Source organism: Pocillopora verrucosa, chromosome 3, assembly GCF_036669915.1.
Source record: "Pocillopora verrucosa isolate sample1 chromosome 3, ASM3666991v2, whole genome shotgun sequence".
Taxonomy (NCBI): Eukaryota; Metazoa; Cnidaria; class Anthozoa; order Scleractinia; family Pocilloporidae; genus Pocillopora; species Pocillopora verrucosa.
In genome coordinates, this window is record NC_089314.1 from 16,948,387 (window position 1) to 16,973,772 (window position 25,386).

At 37.2% G+C, this 25,386-nt stretch overlaps 2 protein-coding genes and 1 pseudogene across 2 annotated transcripts; 2 read left to right on the forward strand and 1 right to left on the reverse strand.

The window, feature by feature from the left end:
• The first annotated feature begins 2,244 nt into the window (after positions 1 to 2,244).
• On the forward strand, positions 2,245 to 10,776 carry LOC131775418 (type 2 phosphatidylinositol 4,5-bisphosphate 4-phosphatase-like). The gene is made up of 7 exons (XM_059091523.2): positions 2,245 to 2,396; positions 6,177 to 6,361; positions 6,853 to 6,959; positions 7,453 to 7,567; positions 8,170 to 8,216; positions 8,633 to 8,757; positions 9,105 to 10,776. The coding sequence occupies exons 1-7, from the start codon at positions 2,264 to 2,266 to the stop codon at positions 9,209 to 9,211; spliced, it is 819 nt and encodes a 272-aa protein (XP_058947506.2). The 5' UTR covers positions 2,245 to 2,263; the 3' UTR covers positions 9,212 to 10,776.
• A 289-nt stretch (positions 10,777 to 11,065) lies between these two features.
• Positions 11,066 to 25,335, reverse strand: LOC131775419 (mitochondrial inner membrane m-AAA protease component paraplegin). The gene is made up of 21 exons (XM_059091524.2): positions 25,004 to 25,335; positions 24,718 to 24,799; positions 24,298 to 24,363; positions 23,171 to 23,334; positions 22,282 to 22,362; positions 21,346 to 21,488; positions 20,708 to 20,828; positions 18,363 to 18,421; positions 18,092 to 18,200; positions 17,188 to 17,417; positions 16,819 to 16,880; positions 16,176 to 16,240; positions 15,648 to 15,810; positions 15,140 to 15,250; positions 14,040 to 14,155; positions 13,360 to 13,443; positions 13,159 to 13,231; positions 12,744 to 12,790; positions 12,445 to 12,558; positions 11,710 to 11,787; positions 11,066 to 11,413 (listed from the first exon to the last, which is right to left on the reverse strand). Exons 1-21 carry the CDS (start codon positions 25,220 to 25,222, stop codon positions 11,270 to 11,272), a joined length of 2,331 nt encoding a protein of 776 aa, XP_058947507.2. The 5' UTR covers positions 25,223 to 25,335; the 3' UTR covers positions 11,066 to 11,269.
• On the forward strand, positions 19,179 to 20,451 carry LOC131796475 (piggyBac transposable element-derived protein 5-like; annotated as a pseudogene).
• Positions 25,336 to 25,386: the final 51 nt, after the last annotated feature.

Genomic DNA, 25,386 nt, shown 5'->3' on the forward strand with positions numbered 1-25,386 from the left:
CCGAGGAAAGGGTAACTAAAATAAACCTAGTTACACTACTAATCACACAGAAAATTCAATGAAAGCAGTGATATTTTACAGAGTTGTAAAACAAAATTACATTAAATAAAAAAAAAAGGAAAGTGGTCAAACCTAACACTGACCGACGTAGAATGACGTAATTTTCCCCACGAAACGCTTAAATAATCCGAAACTACCATGTTGCCATTCCATGCGAACCTCTTCAACGTGCCGTCAGAATATTAATTTCTGACTAATTCGTTGCCATGTCACTCAAACGTCAGAAATTACATTTTCTCAGGTGTTCACATGATCACATCATAATAATGGCTACTTAACTAACGTATCTTACGTTCTAATTTCATTACAGAAACTAATCAGAAACATTATATAATTATTTTAATTTTCTTTGATATGGTAGCACGAGTTGGGTCTGATTAAGTAAACTAGGCAATGGAGCTGTAAGGAAAATAAGTTTTTCTTTCTTCGTAGTTTTTGTTTTGAACAAAAACATATAATTAAACCCTATCCCGGACTGTAATAGGGTTGGAAAGTAAAGTCGACAAAGAGTGTACCTTGATTTGAAAAACTTGTAGAAATTAATGCACAAATAATTTTATTGGCTGCATGGGCTAGAGGAACACTTTATAATTTCTAGATGTAATTTTAACCATAACGTAGAAGTAGCAGTGTAACGACAGTGTATTTTTCACACTACTCATACGCGCCACCGTTTTACGACCTTTATGGTTATGACGTGGTCACCTATTTTGTACAGACATGATGATCACACTAAGGCTCCATATGCTAGAACATGTTTGCCCTTTTCTTCAACAATGGATTCCATGGTGAACAAAGGATTGAAGGAATACACTCCTTCAACACCCAGTCCCAGCATTTTGACCATGTGAAGAAAAAGGACACGAGATTACGTCAAATCCTTGTTAACCACCACATTGCCGCGAGTCCGGAAAGCTCCCAAACCTAAAGAGAGAAATTTAAAACGAAAAGCGAACGAGTAAATCTCCTGCCTTTTCAATTGCAATGTATCGGTTCATTGACTAAGAACGAGTACTATGTCTGTAAATCTAGTGTAATTTATTTGCTCAAGTACTAATTTAGATAAATAAAAGTGTTACCGCACTCTTTGGAACCAAAACTAAAGCTCTCCAGTCGTTCACAGACTGTTTTGCTTAAAATTCAGTACCTCCGAAATTCAAAATGAAGTTGCATAACGGCCGATCTTAACATATTAAAAGCGCCTCGAGAGGAGTCTAAAACAATTCGGATTAAAACACTTACCTCTGTCAGTTGTTCATTAAGGTTTGAAGTCTTCTCTTGCGATTCTTGCTTTGCTGGAAAAAATTCGGGCCTTTTGCAAATTGAAATCAAAGTTTTCAGTCGATTTCATAGGGTGTGCTTGTTGGACTCCACCATAGCAACGTGTTTTCGTCGAATACAGGCACAATTTGACCGATTTTGCTCAAATTTTCGACAGCAAGGGTCTCTCCCATGTACACACATCCGCCATGCTGAATTTTGCTCACATACATTACATACGCAGTAAAATTTCATTGGCTAAACTAGGTCTTAGCCCAAGGGGTTGCCATGGACGCTAGATTTATGCAAATACATAATTTGGTATTAACCAGAGAAGTAATAATTAACTCGATATTTCCTGTAGACCGCATGCGCGAACTAAAATTTCCATCGCGAAACAGCCGTGATTTTAACCCACCCAGGATGGTGGGAAAACTCAATGAAAGGTTTTAAATCACGAGTCGACGGAAAGTAATTTACAAACTTTTCTAAAAATACTGTTGAAAACTGTTTCATACATTTAAATCAGTATCAAATTTTAATGATATATAACTGAAAAGGATAGACTTTCTGTAATGTTAACGCTCAATTCGTGCGACACAGCTATACAGATGTTCAGCAAACTGTATTTTCTCGTTTGTTTAATATTATAGCCTTGGGGGTGAGGGTTTTTTTGGGGGAAGGCGCTTAGTAGGGTGCAGGTGCTTATTCGATGAAATACGGTATTTGAAAAAATAAAATAAGCTTTCAAAAGCTATCTATCGACGAAAAGGGGAGGGAAATTTGGACAAAAAATACCGACAAAGGTAACCTGCGAGTCCAATTCCGTTACATGGATCATTTCTCTTTTTATAAGCCCATGACGTAGTTTTTTTTTTTGATGACTGTCACCTGATTGTCACGTGACTTCCTTCGTCGCTTGAGTAACTCCCAAGAACACAAAATGGCGGCTAACGCAGGGGATTCAGCAGGGACATCTGCCCCTCCAGAGCCTGATTCAAGTGAAAATGCTCCTCTGTTGCAAGAACAAGATGATCGAAATGAAAATCTGGGACCACCACCTCCATTCGTCTCAAGTAAGTGGATTTATAACCATTATAAGCTCTTTTCATCCTTTTGAGAGGAAACTGCGGATGGTCGAACCTCATTCCTGTTTATTTTCGAAGCGTATTACGAAATATTTCCTGTTTCGCAGTTTGGGTATTAAACTCTAATGATTCTTCTCAGAAGTCTCAAGGATATATTAAGGGTACGACTAAGGATTCACAACTTTCCGATGTGATATTTTTGTGACAAGCAACAATTCATTTCACACCGTGTTTGTTTCAGCCTTAGTGTTGTTGCGATAACAATTGCAGTTAGATGAAAGCCGGTTGTAGTTTAATTCCTTTGAGCCTTGTTCGGTGTGACGCAGATTTTTGAGAAATGCTTAGATGTATGGGGATTAATTATGGTCTTCCAATCAAGTTTAAAGAATGGACTAAATCATTCGATGAGTTGGTGCAAAATCGAAAAGTAAAAGAATGCGCATATCATGGCTTTTGGGTAATAACCGCAGGCAGCTTGATCCATATTGGTAACGTAATAGGGGAAAACTTTCCATTCTTCAGCATTTTTGATATATTTTGACCTTAAATTCGGATATGCTTGCCACTTGTATTGTTCTATACATCTATTTTTGTCTCTAAAAAAGCTAAATGTGTGCAATCAAGTAGAAAAAAAGTCCCATGAGAAAACTCGTCATGTGTTAAAAAAAATTCAGGGAGTTGTGGCAAAGCTTTCGGTTAGTGAGGCATTGCATCTAATTTTATTGCAGTGTCACAACATTGCATTCACTTACTCATTGCTTTTTGTTGCAAATGATTAATTTCTACTCCAGACAGTGATTATACTTCTTACAGGTCACAAAAAAACTCCCTATTTTATGGTGCATGTAAGAATGTAGGTTAAACTACCAAGCTGTGAGTGAATGCTGACATCATGATAGTTTTTTCTTTTGTGTTACATTTTTTGCCAATTCATGTTTCACAGAATATTTAGTCAGTAAAAGGCAAATATTAATGGCATCAGCAGTATCTGAAGGTATTGCCCCATTGCAGATGTATCCCTTACCAGATTTTCAAGTTCTACCCCTGCTTCAGAACAAGCATACCACCAAATAGACCTTTTTACAATTCCTAGCGCCATATTGGACATGCAACCGCGCACACATGAGAACCAGGCTGGGGTTGACTCGTGTAAAATCTCTGTGAGCGCTTTTGTTGAAATTCGTAGGTGGGCCGTAAAATTGTTTGATTTTTAAGGAAAATGAATGGTCCTAGCCGAAATCTCGATAAAGCTAATTTTTCTCCCGAAAAGAAAGGAAAGCAGTGTGCCACTTTTGGTTTTTCAAATACATTTTATGGCCCCAATGGTTTGCCTACAAGCTTTCACTTCTTCAAGTTTATGCACAGAGGCATGTATTTTTGCTTAGTATTTATTGTTCTATACTTATCTTATTCTCTGTGAATTATGGATGAGGGTGACTATTGTTGCAAAATTAATACAAATTTTCTATTAGGTACCTGAATTGTTTTAAGTTCAATAGAGTTTTTTTTATGTCAGCAGTAAGTCAATAAGTTCAGTACTGCTCACCTGCACTACATGGCTTGCCTTAAACACTCCTAGCAGAAAAACTCTTGGAAAGTAATTACTTTTAATAAAATAACCAAGAAACTGTATCTTTCAAGTTTTCACTTATTATGGCAGACCCAGAAAACTGACACAAATTTGGTAGCAATTGTGACAAAAGAAGTTTTCAGTAGTTGTTTTTTTTGTTTTTAATGATAGCATAGTAATCCACTGTGGATGCTACATGGAACTCTCAAAAAATATTTTGTGTGCGTTATGTATCAATCAATTTGATGCTTCAAATTGAAAAAAAGAAAAAGTGAGTTTCACCAACCAAGAGAGGTCTCAACACAAGATGAACTATGACACTAAATTTATTATTCACAAATTGTTCTCATAATAAAAAGTTTGATAGAAGTCTCGCAAAATTAATTTCTCATAAAATTCGATGGTCTGAAAGATTCTCTTCCAAACAAATCTTATGGTAACTGTAACAGTATAAAATAAATATCTTGATTTGCATAATATTTCTCAATCTTTTAAGTATCTTCTTTACATCTCAAAATTATATTCTCATAACATTGGTTAACACAATGCAATAAGAACTAGTATAACAAACCTTTGTGTCAGAAGGCCTCTGATCGCTAAGAATGGGAATATCAATTCACTTAACTGTGTGTAAAGGACTAGCATTGTTGAGATCAGTAGCTGAGAGGAAGCATTTCTGTTCTCTTCCTTTAACCCTTAAATACCTGAGATCTGATTGTTAATTCTCCCTTCTAGTTGCTACATATTTACTTGTAAATAAGTTATGAGAATTTGATGTAAGATCAAGATAACTTTTGCCTGATAAGTTTCAGTATTATCATTATCTGTATGCTGAATAGTGTTTGGATATTATAGGGAGAAGTTACATGAATCAGTCACTTTTGGGAGTTTTTAAATTGTCTAATATTTTGGTCTAATTCTTTCAATGCTGTCTTGCCACCTAATAAATTACCATGAATTGTGAGCTGAAATAGTTTTCAATGTATCATGAGCATAAGTTGTCCTGGGCCAGATGGGTATCAAAATACAGAAGGGTTATAATCAAGTGGTTCTACAGGTTCTATTGTATAGTTTCCCATAAGATACAATGTACAAATGGCAAACTAAAATACATCTTGGTAAACAAAATGGGAACAACTTTAACTGAAGAATATGGTACAACAACAACAAGTACCTCATAAACAACAGCAGCAATAACAAATCTCCCCTACCTAGAGGGCTACAACCTTTGTCTTGCTTTCTAAACCATACTGAACAGCTTCTGTGGTACTTCCTGTAATGCATTCCTCTCAACATGATGTAGCAATATTCTCGTGAAACATCAGGGTAATTGTAAAGCTGAATGAAATTCATCTCAGGTAAATTACGGAGATCACTTGACCATCCAAGAGCTGAAATCCTCACCATAGTTGCTTTGTATTCAAAGTCGCTCTGGTTCTGTTCTAGGTCCTGAACATCTGTAAGAAGTTCTCGGTTTTCTCCACTACTTGATGGCAGGACATGTCACGTCAGCAAAGTGTGAACTTTCGACACTAAGTTGGCTCTGATTTCACCTGTTTATTTTGAATTAGATTTTAAAATCTCCCTGAGATCTTTGGCTACGAGTTTCTGAATGTCATCTTATGATGAAATTTCCATGTTGTTGTCTTAAAGAACCATTTTAAAGGGAGAAATCGCATTGAAAAGTACATTAGAACATGAAATGTCGATAGATCAGCTGTTTGAAAGATCCCCAGCCTCGTTATCGTGTGTGCACAGTTACTAATCCAATATGGTGCCAAGAACTGTAAAAAGGTCTATTCCTTATGGAATATTTTATTTTGTTGAAACCATAATATGTTGTAATTAACATAAAATTTCACAGTAAAATGATAACTGAGTTTTATCAACATGCAAATTAGCAACTGTGTTAAAAGATGTGTGACTACTACACAAGAGATGCAAAGCTGCTACATAACTCTGGTCTTTATCTAACTGGTTCTGCAGCAAGAAATAAAGCTGAAAGATTTAGGGGCAAACTCCCTTAGGTAATAGATGGAAAACTTGCAGTGGGGCAAAATCTTTATAAACCTCCTTTCAAACTGGCAGAAGTAAAGCTGGTGTGCTGCATTTGCAAGTGGTTTCAGATCTGTTGTTGAAGAGCAAAACTTAAACAATGCAAGAGTTTCAGTTATTTTAACAATTATTCTTTATTCAAGGTCCTCCCCCCATAATTCCTGGAACACCTCCACCGGCTTATTCAGAAATGCCACCACCCTACGCCCCACCAATTTCAATGAACACTGAGCCATCTGTGATCTGCAGAGTTTGTCAACAGCTCATTTACATTAAAGGAAGGGAACACCAGCGGGTTGTGAAGTGTGCCAACTGTCAAGAAGCTACGGTGAGAAACTGACTTCCAATTATGCCTATTGATAAGGAATGACATAAAATTAATGTAGATTAAATTACAAATTCATACTCCCATTCAGAAGGATTGACATATATGTAGCTCAGATTGCAATTCCAGATTTTAATAAAAAATAGAAAAAAGAGTGATACCCTCATATAACATACTGGTATCTATAGCCAGAATATCTAAATTAATTTTTCATTGTAAGCAAAGAAAAAGTTGCATAAAGGGCTAAGCCTCCACATAGCAATAAATTGAGTCATCTAACTGTGTCATTTATTCCTGTACACTCTTAAGATCAATATGCTTTTTCTCCATACTGTTCTTTACATATCTCCAAAGGTGCTGACAAGGAGAATTTGTTTACGATCTAGAGCTTCTTGAGTTCTTGATTATTTCCTTTATTGTTGTCACCTTAATGTCTGATCCAGGTGTGATATTGTGAGGAGAAAGATTGGATATTTTTTTTTTCCTTCCCTCAGCCTATAAAAGCACCTCCAGCTGGCAAGAAATACATTCGTTGCCCGTGTAATGCTTTGCTGACCTGCAAGGTCTCCTCCGTCAGGATATCTTGCCCAAGAGTTAACTGGTCAGTTCTCAACAGATATTTCCATTTGTGAGATTGAGTTGTCACTCAATTCTGTGTCAACACTGTAACTCAGAGAAGTGACTGACATGTAACTTCTCACTTAAATATCCATACATTATCCAGCAATCAGTTAATGAGAATTTTCAAATTTAGCAGATAGAAGTTATTATGTTGATTCAACACCAAATTCTCATAACTAAGTGTCAAGGAAATCTGTATCAGCTAGAGGGGAGAATTATCAATCAGATCTTGGGGTTTAAGGGTTAATTGGAAAATGGACGTCATAGAGAGAAATTTATTTGACACATGTCAACATTTTTGCAATCCAGGTGTCCTCCAAGAAGGGTTCTATCAACATATTTAAAAGTTATTGTTTTTGAATTATTTTGTGATCTTGCAAAGGTAATTCTAGTTGATGTAATTTTCGCCTTCTCTAGTAAAATTTTCTTTTGGTTTTATGGCTTATGTGAATAATTTCACTTTTGTCCTTCAGCAAGCGCATAATCAACCTTGCAGCACCTCCAATGCTGCCGCCAGCAGCAACAATACCAGCTATGGCTAGAAGTCAGTTTAGAGTGACTTGTGGACATTGCAATGAGATCTTTGTGGTAAGTTCTAAGTTTTTTTTTCAAAAGCAGTTGGCAGCCAACAAAATTGTTAGGTTATTTCACATGTCTCAGAGTGCTTGTTGTCTTCGTTTAATTAGATCTCACTGGTCTTTGAATGAAAAACGTCATGCATCTTCCACCTTGTAAGGTGTACATACAGTTTTAGCCAACACAAGTTATAAATATAGTTTTCTGTCACATGTATTTTGTTGTCACTCTTTCACATAAAACTAGCATTACGGCATCTGCTAAAGATACAGGAAGCTTTTGCTTAACATACATATCTATCTATTTACCTGTATTCTGATTGACAATCATTTAAATAAAAATTTTAAGTTTGTTTCAGTCTGGTTAAATGTATTGAAATAAAATATCTTTTTATGTATTGTTTCAATTGGTGTCTATAAGGAATATCAAATCAGCAATCCTTATTTGTTAGCTGACTACATATAAGCAGGGAGATGATCTTGTTTTTATTACAACAGGCAAGACTTGCAACAATTGAGAAGGTTGCCATTTATTGTCAATCAAAATAACAGTTTTATAAGTGAAGTTAATCAACTTTGTATTCCTAGATTGATATGTTTTTTCTCTCCTTCCAGTTCCACACAACAAGCCACTTGGCCAGATGTCCCCACTGCAGAAGAATGTGAGTATACAACTGTTCAGGTTTATCAGTAGTGTACTTTTCAACATTCATAGCAGAAGGTGTGATATTACTGGTGGTCTCTCTGCTACTCAGCTAGGTTCCTCAGAGGAGTCTGTTAGTTTAGGGCTTGGTCAAACAGGAACAACATTGGCACAATGAGGTCCAAGTGTGAGAGATTGTCAGTTATTTCTCAAGGGTTTTTGTCTTGTAATGATTGTCTTAAAAGGATTGTAACCAGCCCTAGATTAGTGGGGTGATCATTTGGGAGGGTGCAAAGAATTTCTAAAAGGTGACCTAATTAGCTTATGGCATCATAACGGTGTAGTGGTCTGTGACACATCAGTATTCTCTCTGTGATTTATCATTTTTAATGTATGTCTTAGTTTCATCTTAAATCAATGATCTGTTTATCTCAGATCTTCGGTGGGACCAAATTTTGCCAGGACTCGTGCCACTATATTTGCTGTCATTGGATTCATCTTCCTAGCAGCAGGTGTTGGAGTTACTGTGGGAACCCTGGACCTTGCAAGAGATTCAGGAGGTAAGCCACAGTGCACATGTATACAGCTATTTAACTTCTTTCCTGTCTGTCTGGCTTTATTTCTGTCAATTGCTGTAGAAAATTAGAAAAAGGAAATTTTTGGTTTGTACTGTAAGTTTCGGATCCTTGTATTTTTCTATGGGAGAAAAAGCTAATTCGTGTAACACACAGTAAGGACTTTGGACTTGGTATGTAAGAATTATTGATAAAAAACTGGTTAGAGTTTTGCAAAACTTGCTTATGAAATTAATTCTTTTATTTCTTTCCTCTTCTTTCTTTGTCACTGTGTAGATCATTAGTTTTCATTCAAGATACACTAATGCCAAACTCTTTTGTGTTCTCTCTAGGTATCTATGTGGTTTGGATTGGCGCATTTGTTGCTGGTATCCTTAACTTGATCAGAAGTTGCTATTACTGCACCATGACTGTCAGTTCAATTGAAGGAGAACCATAAATGGGTGTCCTTGAAGAAGGCATCAATAGAAAGAACAGCAAGAGATGTCTTTGCATGCAATTGTTATTTTGTAATAAAATCAGCCTGGATGCTATGCACAAATTTGAGGAAAAACAAGTTGCAGTGCTTAGAATATTGCCTTGACAGTGGGCGAGATCTTACTGTCTGATTGTTTTTTTTTGTCTAATTGTCTTAATCACATTGCAGTATGTTCAGGTCTTTTCTTTCCTACTTTCTTACTTGCTCACTAATTCAATGTCCAAATGAATCATTGACTGTCTGCTATTTTGAGTACTGTACTGTGTTAGAGCAAGGCTATTTTTTTTTGTTAATGGAATTTATGCAGTAACCTCAGGTTTCGTAATTTTCTCATAATCATTATTTTATTTCCACTTTATCATTTTTGAATGTGCTAGGATAAGGCAGAATGTGAGCTATGTTGGCTGAAGGCATATTTTATTCAGCAAAGAACTTGAAAAAGAACAAAGAACCTGCAACCAGAGGTCTTTGGTTGACAGTAAATATTGTTCAAATGTGTGCTTGGCATACTAGCAATGAAAAATCAGTTATAATTATTTCACATTATATATTAGAAATAGAGATATGTTAGGAAAGGAAGCATAGTTATCCCAAAACTGACTTTCTAAACTGAAAATAGCAAGTTGACCCAAATAATTTAGTATGTACAAAACTAAACTGCTAATATCATGAATGAATGGCAGTCTTAAACAAGGTTTTTTAGGTGTCTTTCAGAAACTTATCCATCCCAGTCATTTCATAAATTGAGTAGTTTTGATCTTTAGAGGGCCCCTTGGTTGTTTTATAGATTTTGCAAGCAGTGTTAGAGATTTTGCTGTTTGTATGCATAGTTGGTGAGAAACTTTTCAGGAATATTACTGCAGTCATCATAACTTTCTTACCCATCTGGAGGGAATTTATGTTACATGTTAATTTTGTGGATTGTATGGAGTTTGTCACAGAGTTGAGAGGAGTTTTCTGTGAAGTTCTTTGGTTACACAAGGTGTGCTTCTGTTGTACAACAACTGTTTTTGAAATTTTTAGGACTTCCTTGATCTTTTCTCTTTGGCTTGTAATAATATACATGAAAAAATTACACTTGTCTGATTGGCTTAAAACGAGTACGTTAATCATGCACCACGAGTGTAGATTTGTGACCCATGTGCAAATACAAATAGCAAGTATGCTACCAAAATTTTGTCTGTTGACTCTCCTTGATGAGTTTTTCATGTAAATTATTAAAAAGTAATAACATGATTCTTGTGCAATTTGGTGTAAAGAAGCGTTAAATTTATCAAAGACTACAAATTGTACACACTCCACAGGCTTGTGTAATTTTGTGGTCTTTAAAGAATTAACTCCTGCTTATTAACACCAAATTGCACTCGAAATCATGTTGTTAACTATACTAACCAAGCAGAAATCGAGAATCAACAACAGGATTGTGTTATGTTCTTTGAGAAATTTATTGCCAGTGAACAACATGATCATTGTAATTTCGTCACTCTGTGTATAAAATGTAAAAATAAAATCAACTTGATATTTAATTTGGTGTTCTGCTTACTCCCTGAAACGGCCTAGCCTGCCACTGTCTTCTATAGCTCGGTGGCAGAGCCTCCAAGAGTATCAAGGGTCTGAAGGGATTGGGTTGGACTCCTACCGTCCAGGGAGAGTGCAGGCTCAGTTTACATGGATAAGCCCTACTAGTTGGGGCTATTTGGCCTAAAGGACTGAACCCGAACGAATTGTGACTCAGGCTCTTAACCAGTGAGTGGAAAGGCTTTCAAAAGCCTACCACAGAAACTGAAGCTAGAAACATTATTGCATATACTTAAATTGGTCTCTTGTTTTATTTACAAATATTTATACAACAGCTATACATGTGAAGACAATCAATCTAGTCCACAGCCGAATTCTATCCATGATATTCAATGACCGTTGTCTTCAACAGCTTGAGTTTTATTGCAGTGTACTTTCTTTTAACTGAAACGAACTCGAGTAAGAAGTAAGGTTTGGAGAGTGTGGTGTAGGAACTCGTAGTTAAGTCGTGAAGAGAGACTGGGACTTCGATTCGCCATCTTGTGAGTTAAAACGGACCCTTTTATCACCGTAAGGACACGGTCCCAGCACCGCCGCCACGTCATCGTAACTGAGGACTTCTTTGGTCAGAAGTTCATGAGCAAGCTGGAAAGAAGAGGAGAAAAAAAAAGAGATACACGACCAAAAGGAGATGCCTTTTCCTCTACTGTATCCCTTGTATTGGTTAAGTTGATTGCATTTTACTTAATTTTAGATGGAGTTGAAATGAATCGAGTCAACAGAAGCAAATTGCAATTGTGCTCAAGTTTCCACAAAATGGAAGCTGAAAGCTGGCTCATCAACGCATATACAACACAGACAGTTTCGATGACATTTCTGCTATAAAAATTTCAGAGAATTTAGAACAAATGTAAATAAACACAGCACATAAATAATCTTACCGCATTTAGTTTGTCCAAGTTTTCTTCAATGATTGTATTTGTAGTCAGAAATGCCTTTCTGATTAATATGCGTACCTCCTAAATTATAAACAAAAATTTAGATTTTCCGAACATTCTTCAGCCCTTAAATGAGTTCAGGTCACACCAGTAACAGTGCAGGCACGTGTTCCTGTGATCTCTAGAAACCAAACAGTGTAGAGCTAACCACACAACATATCAGGTACCAGACCCGCGCTTTGCAACGGTTTGCCTGTCACCGATGACGTGTTCACGCCTGAGCTGACCTCTGGTTATAACAAACCTTTCCCAAGAACGACAACCGAAACAGAAATTTGATCTTCATATAAGGGATAAAATAATAGTCATAGCATGAGAGTATATAGTCCAAAGACACGTCGGCTTTCTGAGAAATGACAGTCAGACATTGCTTATCACGTGGGAGGGGAGGAGGGGGGAAGGGTTGAAGGATTTTGGTCGTGTCGTAGTAAAATTTACCTGATCTCCCCCTTAGGCTCTTTAGTATCCTAATGATCCCCCTCCGTTTCCCCTGAAGACCATGTGACCCCCCCCCCCGAATCCCTCGACCTCCTCCCCCCCCCATGATAAATAATTACTGGTGCCTTACAGATGCATTTATCAAAGTAGAAAGGCGCGCAATGTATTTTCTTATTCCTACTATGGCTGCTCCTTTTCTTTCCAGGGTTGGTTTAAAAAAGCAACTAGTCTACATCGTACCTCATCCATGAGCTTAGCAAGTTTATCACTGTAAAACTTCTTGGTCGGCTCGCTGGGTTTTCTAACGGGAAATGAAATATTCCCAACACGAGGGTTCATTCCAAACGTCACAACCTGCCAAAAGAATCGTAAATACAGTCAGCTGATGCAACGTCCACTTCAGGCTGACAGTTACCAAAGTTTACCCTGAGTTCCGCGCTGTAAATACATAGAGTAACCCAAGACGAGGAGTAGTTTCAAGTCCCCACCCTCCCCCTCCTCCGTTCTCATAACAAAACTCCACAAAATGAAGAGTTTACCTGTTTATACGCCATGTCAGTTACTTTGCGAAGATCATCTTCGGCTCCTTGAGGAACAAAAAACGACCACAAAAGGCTTAAAGTGAGGTTTAAACGAGAAAAAGGGATTTTCTTTTCAACCCGATGATCATAAAGGAAAAACCCTCAGAACAAGATGTACAAGGACAAGCACCAAACCGCGGGAAAGTAAGTGGGTAATTCACCTTGGACCTCAGAAGGACGTTACATATTTTTCACGCGCGAGAGATATTCGACTTTCGCGGGAATTCGAATCTTGGACCGTCCGATCATAAGGTTAGATACTCTAACACCACAGAACAAACTGGCTAGTAAGCTATGCCACATATTCGGTCCAGGCACCACCGATACAGATTTGGTAGCGCGTTTGATAAGAAACTGGTGCGAGTTTACTTACCTGTAGTAACTCGCTGGAATATCTTGGCTTCCGCAGCTCTTCCTCCCAAGGCCATGCACATTCGATCAAACAACTAAAAGGTAACAAAAAGTGGTGCCATTTTAAAATATAGGAAAAAAAGGAAGGAAAACAATCTCGTACTTTTCTTTCAAAAAACAAAGGTTAAATAAAGATGTTCTTAAGAAAAGTCATTTTTCTAACCTGTTCAGTGCTGTGAAGTTTGTTGTCCGAGGGAAGATACTGCGCATAACCCAGGGTAGCGTTGGTCCGTGGAACAATGGAAAGCTTGGAAAGAAAAATGTTAAATTGGTGGGTTTGCCTTTGACAGGACAGAGAACAACATATAACAATGAATAACAAGCGCTCCGGTGAAAATGATCGTAGAGAGACCGAATCTAAATTTAAATCTCTGTTGAAGGTTTTCTTTTACGTCAGTTCCTACTCCTAAAACAACAACTTGGATTTTCCAAATTTTTTTTTCAGGATAAGTGGTTGTTGCTATGGTTATTGTGATCAATTCTGTGATTGGTGGATTTAGCTGGGTGGACTTCGTATGATTGGTTACTTTAACTGTTCGATTACGGGTGTCCGACTACAGCCAACTGTCCGATTACAACTGTGCAGAATGCTTGGTGAAAAATAAATCTGCTAATGCACCAATCACAGTTGCGGAAACTCTAATGGTTACGAGTAGTCCAAAAAACTCGCGTGACTCTCCGAACCAATCAGATGCAAAATTAAAACTAACCACTACTTAGTCGCCCGGGTTTTTCCGCGCTTTAAGCAGCCTGATCGGTATTGGTGCTATAGTATCTTCCTTTCCTCTAATTGGTTGTTGTTATTATTATGGTTTCTGTTTTCTAATCAAACTCTTTTCTTACCTTGAGTAACGGATCAGTATGTTCCAACATCCAGCCCACCAGAGCGTGTCCAGCTTCGTGGAAAGCAACTATGTGGCGTTCTTCAGGAGACATAGTTTGAGTCTTCTTTTCCATGCCTTACGTAAATACACAAAGAATATTGACATGAATGAAAGTGATCTTCGCAGTGATGTGCACTACTTAGGCAGTAGTGAAAATAAGGCCTGAAAAAAATTCAGGCCTGTACGGGATTTGAACCCATGGCTTCTGCGATACCGGTGCAGCGCTCTACCAACTGAGCTAACAAGCCAACTGGGAGCTGGTCATGATGGTGGTTCTAAATAAACCCGTGAAGTGATGAATGGACGGTTAAGAATATATGAAGGTCATATATTTGAACTGCGGATAAAGACATGAATGAAAGTGATCTTCGCAGTGAAGTGTCTAACTAGGAAGCACATACGGTAAACCACTATCGATTACGAGGAGGAATTTGAATATGTCTACCTTACTGATAACATAATCATTCAGTACAGTGCAAGGGATGGTTAAGGATTGCCGCGTGGAAAATGAATTAATCCGCTTAAACAAAAACAAGTTTTGATCAATTAGATCAATATTTACAATCGGTTTTCGTTCAAAGTGGTCTTATCGAGTAGTGTCTGCGCACAGAAATGACAATGATCCGAGTTAATACTATTTTCCTGGTGTTTCGTACGCATTTCGATCGACTCTCTTAAACCAAGACCAAAATAATCACAATGGCCACTGAGAGCAAATGAAAAAAATAATAATAAATAAAAACACAAGGGGCTCGTTACAACTAACGGCGAAAAACAAGCAAAATGACAAAAGCGCGGGAAACACATGTGAGCACGTCGCTGCGGGTTTCAGTTTTGCATCTGATTGGCTGTAAGGTAGTGCGAGTTTTCTGAGTCAATCGAACAGAGTAATGAAACAAAACAAGAGTAACCCAGGATTACTTTCCCTTCTCAGTTCACAACTGATTCGATCTCTCACTATATTTCTCTTATTATAGATGATTTTTAATGACCGCTGTGTCATCGTAAGATAACTCAATCTATTCTTGCAGATATAATTTTTACTTTACTTTACTTTACCAGCAATGACTCTTTCCACAGCATATTCAAAGTTTCGCTTATCAACCGTTTTCTCATTCATGCGAGCCGCATGCAGAGCAGCCTCGTTGCAAATGTTAGCAATGTCCGCACCTGTCAGGAGAGAGAAACTAAAAGAGATTAATAGCTAGCATGGGTTCTGACCATTCAACAGCCACCAGGCACACGGCTAACGCAATTCTACAAGACCTGGGGGAAGGGAGGGCGTATCTACCGGAAAATCCACCACGGGATTTGCGTATGCACTAGGTGAGTCTGTGAGGTCATCAGTGTATTGTTTAGACTTTCCCTTTGTAAAACAGCGTAACAAAATAGACAAAATGGTAATTTCCCTCAGTGATATTTAACGAGATTTCTGTGATTAAGATAACTTTGTAAACCCGAGTCTCTGATTGGACTACCAAGACTAAACTTTCTTCATGGTATACTGCGGGACTAATTATTAAAAATAATTAAGAGAGCTTTTTAATTCATTCAAACAAAACCTAACCACTGTTCCCAGGAGTAAGTTCTGCCAGAGTTTTAGAGAACGCCTTGACTGGCGTCTTCAGGGAAAGTTTCTTGAGGTGAACTTCAAATATGGCCTGTCGCTCGATTAGAGTTGGAAGGTCGATGGAGATGAGTCGATCAAATCGTCCAGGCCTCAGGAGAGCCTCGAGAAAACAAGAAAGAGGACAACCAAATAATAAATAAATTCCATCACGGAAATTCTGGCCAACTAAAGGTAATTAACTCCGTGTTTACTACCTATCGTGCGTCTTCAGGCGTTTCCCACACCGTTTGCAATTGGGCATTGCTTTCCCTAAGCTTGTCGCCTAATGCAGGCCCAGCAACCCTTAAGGTAGTAAACATATCCTTTTTTTGTAGCTTTGTATATTTCCATGCTCACCACTCGTAGGCCTAATTCTCTCGCATTTACCAATCAAACTTACTGTGACCAATTTCAAGTATGTGTATGGCTTAACACTGAGATTGCTAGATTATCTTAAGTGATCAATTCTGGTCACGGTATTTTTACCTGGTCTAAAATGTCGTGTCTGTTTGTAGAAGCCAGCATCACGACACCTTCCATTGTGTTCATACCTTACCAGCAAAATAAAAAAAAAATTAGACAACAAGATCAAGAACTGTCCATTATGCGGTGTAACATGAATTATCTCAAGCAGCAAGATTCAAAGAAATCTCTGTAGAGATGAGCACAATTTTTTTACGTTGGTGGAGCTTTGGTTTGGAGATTTATCCACAATGCACGAGGTGGTAAAGAAGTTGGAAATTATTGATCAGTTTCTCCGTTTTTAAATTTATGACTCCTCGTTACCTCGACCTTCTTGCGAACATGCACAACGATTGAAGAAAGTGGCAATTTGAATAATCCAAGTTAAAATCATAGTTTTTTTGTTATTGACACAGCTTTAAGTTTTCCTGAAGTGAAAGATTGAAATGTGCAGAGTAGTCAAGGGTTTCAATATATTTTCCCTTAAGCGACTGCCGAAGGTACATGTATAATACACGGCTGTACCGCAAGGCGAAAATCAAAAACGAGAGCTCACACACAGGTAGTCAAGAGACGGCGGTAAAAGGTCTTACAGGTGGCCATAGACCGGCAGTAACCGTTTTTTTGTTGAAACCCCTCTTAGTTAATGTCATAAACTAGTGCTCACCATCCATTTCAACAAGAAGCTGATTTAAAGTGCTTTCCTGTTCACTGTGTCCTCCCATAGAACTAAAAAACAATGTAATTTAATTTGCTTAAGTTAAAATCTTTCCCTTGTTTTAAAATTTTCATTGAACTATAAATGTCTTGTTCCTTAGTTTAAGATCACGATAGGGAAATTAAATGCAAAGCAAAAAAATAAAAAACGAGCTAATTTAAAAAAATTTGAACCATTTCAAAAAAGTTTAATTCCAGCAGATATTTCCGAGCTGTCAATAAATACTGTATGTAAGTCACAGTATACGAGAGAAATGACAAAATCTTGAACAAAACTAGAATTTTGTGCAACTTCTTCCAAATAAACTAGCCAACTCACTTTGATGAACGGGATCTTCCAATTGCATCAACTTCATCAATGTACAGAATACAAGGAGCAAGTTTCCTGGCTCGACCAAATAAATCCCTAACTCTTGCTGAACCTACACCACCAAAAACTTCAACAAAATCTGAGCCAGCCATGGTAAGGAAGGGAACATCTGCCTCTGTAGCAACTGCTTTGGCCAATAGAGTCTTTCCTGTACCAGGAGGACCAACTAAGAGAGCTCCCTTAAAAAGTGAAAAATAAAACATATTAAACAGATGAATAAAAAATGAATTTACAATGGGTGAAGTTTGGAGAGTGAATGCAGACTGAGTTGAACAAAACAACTAAATAAGATACCTTATATAAATTAGGAGCTAAATGGTAATGCAATCTTTTAAGACAATTTTTATTGCAATCAAAGCACCAACATATTAAAGTTGAAAAGGACAAGAATTGTCATATGCATCATTTGCCATTAATAAAAATGATCCACATTGACTTTCCCAGAGGTGTTTAAGCAAAAATGGAAAAAAAAAAAAAAAAAAAAAAACCCAAACATTTGTTTGATCAATTGGAGGGCTCAGAGCAAGAACGATCCCTTGATTTTTCGGCCATTTTTGAAAGTGTCCACATGCCAAAATTCAACTACTTCTGAACACTTTCAAAAATGGCCGAAAAATCAAGGGATCGTTCTTGCTCTGAGCCCTCCAATTGTGATGAGCAGTTGTGATGAGCAGTTGTGATGAGCTTGCTGTTTGTCAGCTCAAAAATAAATTTTGTGTTAGGTCTGTAAAAAGAGAATCAATTTATTTCGGAAATATACAAAATAAAAGCTACATGATGGGCACAACAAATAGGAAAGCCAACAACAGATATCACATTTTATTTCTAGTATGATATATCAATTAGTTCAAACCTTAGGGATTTTTGCTCCAAGCTCTGAATATCTTGCAGGGGATTTCAGATAATCCACAAATTCCATCACTTCACATTTTGCCTCTTCCATCCCTGCAACATCTTTGAAGCTTAAAAGTAATTTTAGGAGTGTGAAAATAAGTAGATAAACTTATGAAATTGATGAGAAATTTTTTGCACAAAGTCTTAAAACATTAAATAATTTAATGAGACAATTATTGTCAATTAACATAATTTTCAAGAATAGCTTCCAAATGATCATGATCTAATACCTTATTCCCTTTCCACCTCCTGGCATGACTACTGTTGGCTTGGCTTTGATGTAGTTAGCCTGGATTGAAGTTTAATAATGAACATTAAAAAATTATGTACTTCTGATTGGCTTAAAACAATTGTTTTCTCATGTAACACAAGTGCAATGTTGTAACACAAGTGCAAATTACAAATAGTGTTTGCACCCTTTCAAAATTTTGTCTGTCTTGACTTTCTGCAATGTTTTTTCATGTACACTGTTAACAAGTAAAAATACATTATTTCTCTTGCAATTTGGTGTAATGAGCAATTGTAAATTTTACAAAGACTACAAATTGCATTTGCCATAAAGATTTGTGCAATTTTGTTGTCCTTGAAAAACTTACTCAAGCTTCTTTTTACCAAATTGTACTCGAAATCCTTTTATTACCTATACTTATGCTGTCAGGTTTGAAAAAAGATTCTCTGATTGGTTAACTAGGGATTGTGTTGTAACTCTCTATAACCAACCTGTCCTGTCTAACCAAAATACTGTGCCATTTATTTTTAACCCATTGACATCCGATGCGCCCTCATGCGCCCAGAAATAAAACCCCTCTGAAATTCCAATGCGCCCTCATGCGCCCTGTCAAAATTGGCTTGTTTTGATTGGCTGTAGCTTAGAAACAAAACTCCCCTGGGTATTGAAAAGCAGTGAAACGTGACATGCAAAAAATAAGCTTTCGTTTGAGACCAAACTCACTATTACACGTTTACCGTGCGATTTTTTACAAATTTTTCAAAAATATGTCGTGGGCTTAGACATGGTTTCTGGAAGAATTGATGAAAGTTAATTTTCATCCGATGAAGAGCAAGAAGTCTTCGCTGGTTTTATCATCGAAGAAATTGAAAAAAGCGACAAGCTCGTCAAGCACAGCATGAACAAAACTTGCTTCGAAATGTGGATGACGAGATGGAAGACTTTTTCGACCTACGGTCGCAAGAAAAGGGAAGCGATTCCGATGTTGAGCTATACGCTAGTGAGGAGGAAGAAGAAAGCGACGCTAGTAGTGATGACGAATCTGCCGCAGAAGAAAGCCGACCAAATGCTCTTCAATGGTCTAGCTAATTGCGACAATTTAATGTTGAGGAATTCTCCATTCGTCGTGGCCCGACCAGAGATCTCGGAGAAAATGCAACTGCCAAAGATTTCTTCAATGTATTTATCGACGATGCTTACATTGACGAAGACGTCCGATACACCGTTGCGCACGCTCGTTCGAAAGGGGATCGATCGTTCACATCTACCCAAGCGGAAATTTCAGCGTATCTCGGGCTAAACATTCTCATTGGAATCCATGAACTTCCTCAGCTGGCAATGTACTGGGATTCTGACGAGTTTGTTGGAGTTGATTGCTTAAAAAAACGATCCCAGAGCACCGCTTCATGACTCTCGAGAAATATTTACATCTTGCTGACCCGACCGCAGAAGACCGAAACGATCTCCTCTGCAAAGTTTGCCCCCTTGTAACTCGCTTGGAGCAAAAGTTTGCCTAAGCGAAGAACATATATGCATTGTTCAAAGTGAAACTTTTCATTTAGGCGTAAAAATTGGTTTGTTCTTGCTCATGACTCGCAAAAAGTAATTTTATAGCTGCGCCTTGTGACGTGTCGCGATGACGCTATGGCGGGCAAATTCAAAATTGACCTGCGTTAGAAAGTTTAGGATTCCTTTTGTTGAGGAGGAATTTGCGATCTGTCTTTTGGTGTTGTATTTGAGGGAAAACTTTTTACATGATTCTGATGGAATAAGAGTGCAAAAGAGAGTCATCATACTGATAAATACTTTCAAAGCTGAAGGCAACCTTGCCAATGACTCGCTGTACATCATGAAGTTGAATCCGTTCTCTAGCTTTAGAATTTTTTTTGAGAGAACCTGATGCTCAAATTGAAAATAAAATTTGACAGGGGGAAAGTATATTATTTAATATGCAACTTTGTGCAGTTTCCCTTCAGTAGAGTGAAATGAAGACATTAAAATCTTAAATTATTTTGGCAGTGGTCTGTGTGTTCACTGTGGCAGCCATTTTCTCTGGAATTTCAGGGGGTGGTCTGAGCTCTAAGGTGTGGGGCTCAATGGGTTAAAAAAGGCTTTACAAGAAAAAAAATTTTGCTGGTCCCTCTTCCACCACCACATGTAACATTAAAACCAACATTAAGTAACTTGGTGACTCATGTTTTCCTGAAGTACACAAAGGTTGTGTTTAGCTTTTATCAGTTCCTTAAGATATTTCCTTCATTCTTATTGGCTGTTAAGATAATACTTGGTTCAGGTGTTATGTCACTCAATCAAAGAGCTCTCTAATTGTTTGATTTAGTGACTTACAAATGGATTCATTCCCATTATTCCTCCTGATTTGTTTCCTCCTTTTGTTCCTCTTCCAAAAAGCCAATACCATACCAACCCTAAAACAGCAATACTTAGAGCAGCACTCAGGGCTGTGAATCTGTAAGAAGAAACATCCATAATTTAGAGTCAAATACTGTCTGCATACTCAAATATCCAAGACTTCTTTGGACTAGTTACTTCAACACCTGAAAAAATTTTATCCTGGCTCATCAACCCCCCCCCCCCCCCAAAAAAAAAAAAAATAATAGTAATAATAAAAACAAAAACAAAAAGACGAGCAAAAAAAGAAAAGCCATGGAACATTCTCATGCCTTTGGTTAAGTTAATTTGGGATTTGAGCTATTCATATTTATAAAGCTTCTCAATGCCCCTTAAATTGAACAAAGATTAAAATTGGAATACTGAAATATCTCTTAAAAAATCCAAGGATTCTTAAATGTAAGTCAAGGTTGTAATTGTTGAGTTCAGTTACAGGTCTGAAAATTTGGAATTTCTCATTAATGGTCTGTAGAAAGAGACCATAACTGCTTAACAACCTTACTGGTTTTGAGTGATTTTTGAAGAAAAAATATATGCCAGGAAATGAGTGAAAACTTAAAAAAAACCTTCCTTACAGCAGTTCATTTGTTGTCCTGTATCTTACAGGAACAAAGTCATGAGATGCTATATGTAGGTCGGCTTGAGCAGAAGCCATCTTTTTTTCAAAGCTGTCCAAACTTGCAATGCTGAACACAAAATGTGGCCCATGAGTCAGTACCTAGGAAAAGCATGCATTGCTCATTATTCAAACCAGCAATTTGAAGAATAATTTGAGGGATAGTCAATGATAAATAAATATGCCAACAGAAGTAAAGGTTGAATTTTTTTATGCTACTGGACTGGAGGATTGCAGTGGAGGATGTTTTGAGCAATTTATTCGAGGTGAGTGGCAAAGGCTCTCTGATCACATGCTCAAGGGAATAAAAAAAAAAGGTGCCAGTAACAGAAATAGGTTCAAGATTTGAAAGCCAGGGAAGGAGAGATGAAAGACAGCTTGGGGAAGGACGGTTAAATAGAGCTGCATAAGGCAGGTTGAATTAACAGAGCAACTAGGACAAAATAGGACAAAATAGGACAAAAACAGAACAGGTAAGGGCTTCAATGAGACAAAATAGGTAACAGCCTCAAGGCTACAACACACTGCAAGGCATGTATATGTAACTGCCAGACCTGGTGGGAAAAAGCTGTAGAAACAATATGCATAGTGTGAATTGAGACGCAAAGTTAAGTACTATTTTGCCTTTATGCCAGAATAACAGAAATTAATATTATGAGTTTAAGCAACTTGTTTTGAGAGCAGAGCACACCAAGTAATCTCTTGCAGATATCTAATCCAGCTGAATTTCCTCTTGTGTCTTAATCTCTAAATGCCTTCTGGTACTGTAAGATGTGTAAATAAAGCTATACTATTACTGCACATCCCAGGTGAGTTCAAGTCTGCAGTATTCTACTACTGCACAGGTCAGGTCCTTATTCTAACTCAAAAATCAGTATAAAACAGTATACAATACCTCCTTTCCTCCTACTACTGCACCTCTGTGCAGGAAGACATAAACTTTGTCTTGACTTGAAGGTACTTCTAAGCGCTCAACCTGGAAACAAAGAAAACTTACGTAACAAACCATCACAGATAAAACACATCTCTGGTAAGATATATAAAAGTTCACAAGGCAACCAGGTGGACAATCACACATGGTTTGATGCTACTCTGGTTTAAAGATTTAATGAATGTAACCGAGAAGTTACAATTCAAAGACCCAACATTTGGACACCCCTATCTACTGCCTTCATTAGGGGTGATCTAATCATGGCAACAAGAATACAAAAGGACCTCTTGTTGCAGCAATTAGATCACCCCTGATAAAGGCACTAGACAGGAGTGTCCAAACATTTGGTCTATGAATTGTAACTTCTTGGTTGCATTCATAAAATCTTTAAAACAGACTAGCATCAAACCATGTCACATCTCTAGTATATGTACAGCCATTGTATGTTCCCAATCGCACACCTAAAAATAATCAAAAGTGGTAACATGCCCCGTCATTATCAATTACGTTATAAACGTAAGGCTATGTATGTTTACAATGGTTTACATGTTTACTTAGTTAAAGTTGCTTCAAACCTGTTTACTTTTTATCCCAGTTTTTTATTGTATTACTTAGAAGACAAAACCTAGTGAATGATTCTACAGTTACATAAATACTTAGATATTTATTCAAATCTCTATGTTTACAAATTATATAGCATACTCTATTATCATATGATTATTATAAAATCTAAAAGGTTGTTTGCAATGCTGATTGTGGAATTATCAACCAAGGTTTTTCAAGTAAAGGCCTAAAACTTAGTGAGACAAATAAGGTAGCAGACAACACTTAGCAATAGATGAATTGAACTCACCTCGCCTGTAGAAAGCATTTCTCTGTAAAATGTTGTCCATGTTGTTTCTGGTGTAGGATCAGATCCTGCAGCAAGGAGGTAAAATACTGCAAGCATAACCCAAGGAAGGATGGTTACCCATCCTCCATCTTTCCCAGGCTCCTCCTCAGGATTTTGAGAATCACCTGCAATGGCAACAGAAAAATCAATTAAAAATTTTTATGATGCTGAGTGTGTTACAAGAAGTTCACTTAGCTGAAAATTGCCACATAGGAAAACGAAGAAGACTAGACTCAAGAATAAACTTTCCTTAAGAACAGGGGCATGCACAAAACTTTGCTTCAACATTACGTACACCAACTAACCCTAAAGGTTGGGAAGTTTAGAGGATTCTTAATTTAGACTTCACATGTGATTTCAGAGCTTTAAGTCTATTGTTATTAGATCATTATGACTGTAAATAACAGCCAAGATTATGTCATTATATGCTGCTTTATTTCAATAAAACATCATATAATTACTGGTGATACTTCATTTAAAAGTGAGGTATTGCCAGTCAAACTTATCACTTGGAGAGTACAGGCAGTATGCAATCACAATAATAAGATTGACACCTGACTGACCTCGTTCTGGGACAAACAATCACAATTTAACCCTTTAACTCCCATGGGTGACCAAGACAGAATTTCTCCTTACAATATCAATACAATATCAACCAGATAAGTGATGAGAATAAAGAAAAGTATCAATTTAGGGATAGTTAGTTGATCCAATACTAAATTCTCTGAACTAACATTATAAGAATTGTATAGTTGACAGTAAGGAGAATTAAAAATTTGATTTGGGAGTTAAAGTGTTATTTGTATTTCTTTTCACCACTTTAATTAACTAACAATAAATAATGAGTGTAAAATTTAAAAAATATATAGCTGACAGGGTATTGCAGATGTTATGTAGGCATGCCCCTATTGCATCTACACGGACTAAAAACCAAACCTGGCAGAAAACATATACATGCATGTAAAATACACTAGGGTGTACAGATGAAGGTTCAGTTCATTTCTTCAATGGTGAGCTAATGGTAATCTCAGCAGTGTGATTGAGCATGTCAGGTGAACCAGCAAATATAATGTCATCAACCCTATTACCTTGTTGATGTTGATCTCCTTGGCCATGTTTTCTCATAAGGCTTGTTGAAAAGAATCTTGTTACACCTTGAATACATAATTTTACACAGTTTATAACAAAACAATGTCTCAAATACCAAGCATTAAAATTCTTAAAACAGGTTTTGAAGCAGCAAAGAGCAATTGTTGAGAGAATTGTTTTCTTAGATGAATAACATTAATTTGCAAGTGTCCCACAACAATAAGCTTCACTTGTCTTCCTTTTTGATTGCTGACAGTGAGAGGACATTATTTTGCAGGAGTTCTTTGGTGAACCATGTTCCACATGCTGCCTATCACTGTCTGCTATAGAGCAGAACAACACACTAAGCTCTGTATACCCATGCTTAATGTATGTCCATTTAAATTCAAATCAACAACAACGAATTACAACTTGCTTACCCTGCCTCACATTGTCTTTTTTCAGGAGGAGAAAAATTTGATAAATGAAGGGAGAATGGACGTACTTTGTTGAAAATTCGCCCTGCATAAAAGGATAACATTAATTCAATTTTTCTTTCAAACATTTAGAACATTGATATGGAAGAAAATTCGTAATCTAAACATTTCTAAAACTTATTAAGCTTACATTAAATTAAACTCGTGATCAAGGCTTGGACCAATATATGGAATGTCAAATTAGCCAGCTGCAAATATTAAATTTTCTATTCCCTCTTTATTTTCTTACCTGCGAGGACCTAACCAAACTACCAAAAAACCTTCGTGAATTGCACTTGATATATCTCTGATCAAGACTGACTCTTCCTAACGAAAGATGGCTGCCAACATGACGAGTATTTATGTAACTTGATTGGCTGTGAAGCAGTCTTGTGGGCAATCGGGTACAGTTGAACACCCAATTTTTGGTAAAAAATCGGTTCAAAGGGTAGAGAATCTGACAATTCATTTTTCCAAAACAGTGACTAAGTCATTCAATTTTAGTCGCACAAACGTCCTTCAAATCAAAGTACTGTATCAGACGCCATTATTGTTTAGGAATCCGCGATATTTCGACCTGCGGTCTTGTCTAATACCAAAGAATATTTGTCCGATTTCGATCTCAGGGTTATT

Bases quoted from the DNA above. Each gene is read 5' to 3' on its own strand.
- LOC131775418 (XM_059091523.2), top strand. From the start codon at position 2,264: ATGGCGGCTAACGCAGGGGATTCAGCAGGGACATCTGCCCCTCCAGAG. The intron at 6,362-6,852 runs GTGAGAAACTGA...TCCTTCCCTCAG, and splicing joins CCAACTGTCAAGAAGCTACG to CCTATAAAAGCACCTCCAGC. The intron at 8,217-8,632 runs GTGAGTATACAA...TGTTTATCTCAG, and splicing joins TGTCCCCACTGCAGAAGAAT to ATCTTCGGTGGGACCAAATT.
- LOC131775419 (XM_059091524.2), bottom strand. From the start codon at position 25,222: ATGAATTGTCAGATTCTCTACCCTTTGAACCGATTTTTTACCAAAAAT. The intron at 18,201-18,362 runs GTATTAGATCAT...ATTACTTTTAAG, and splicing joins GGAGGTGGAAAGGGAATAAG to CTTCAAAGATGTTGCAGGGA. The intron at 13,444-14,039 runs GTAAGAAAAGAG...TTTCTTTCCAAG, and splicing joins ATACTGATCCGTTACTCAAG to CTTTCCATTGTTCCACGGAC.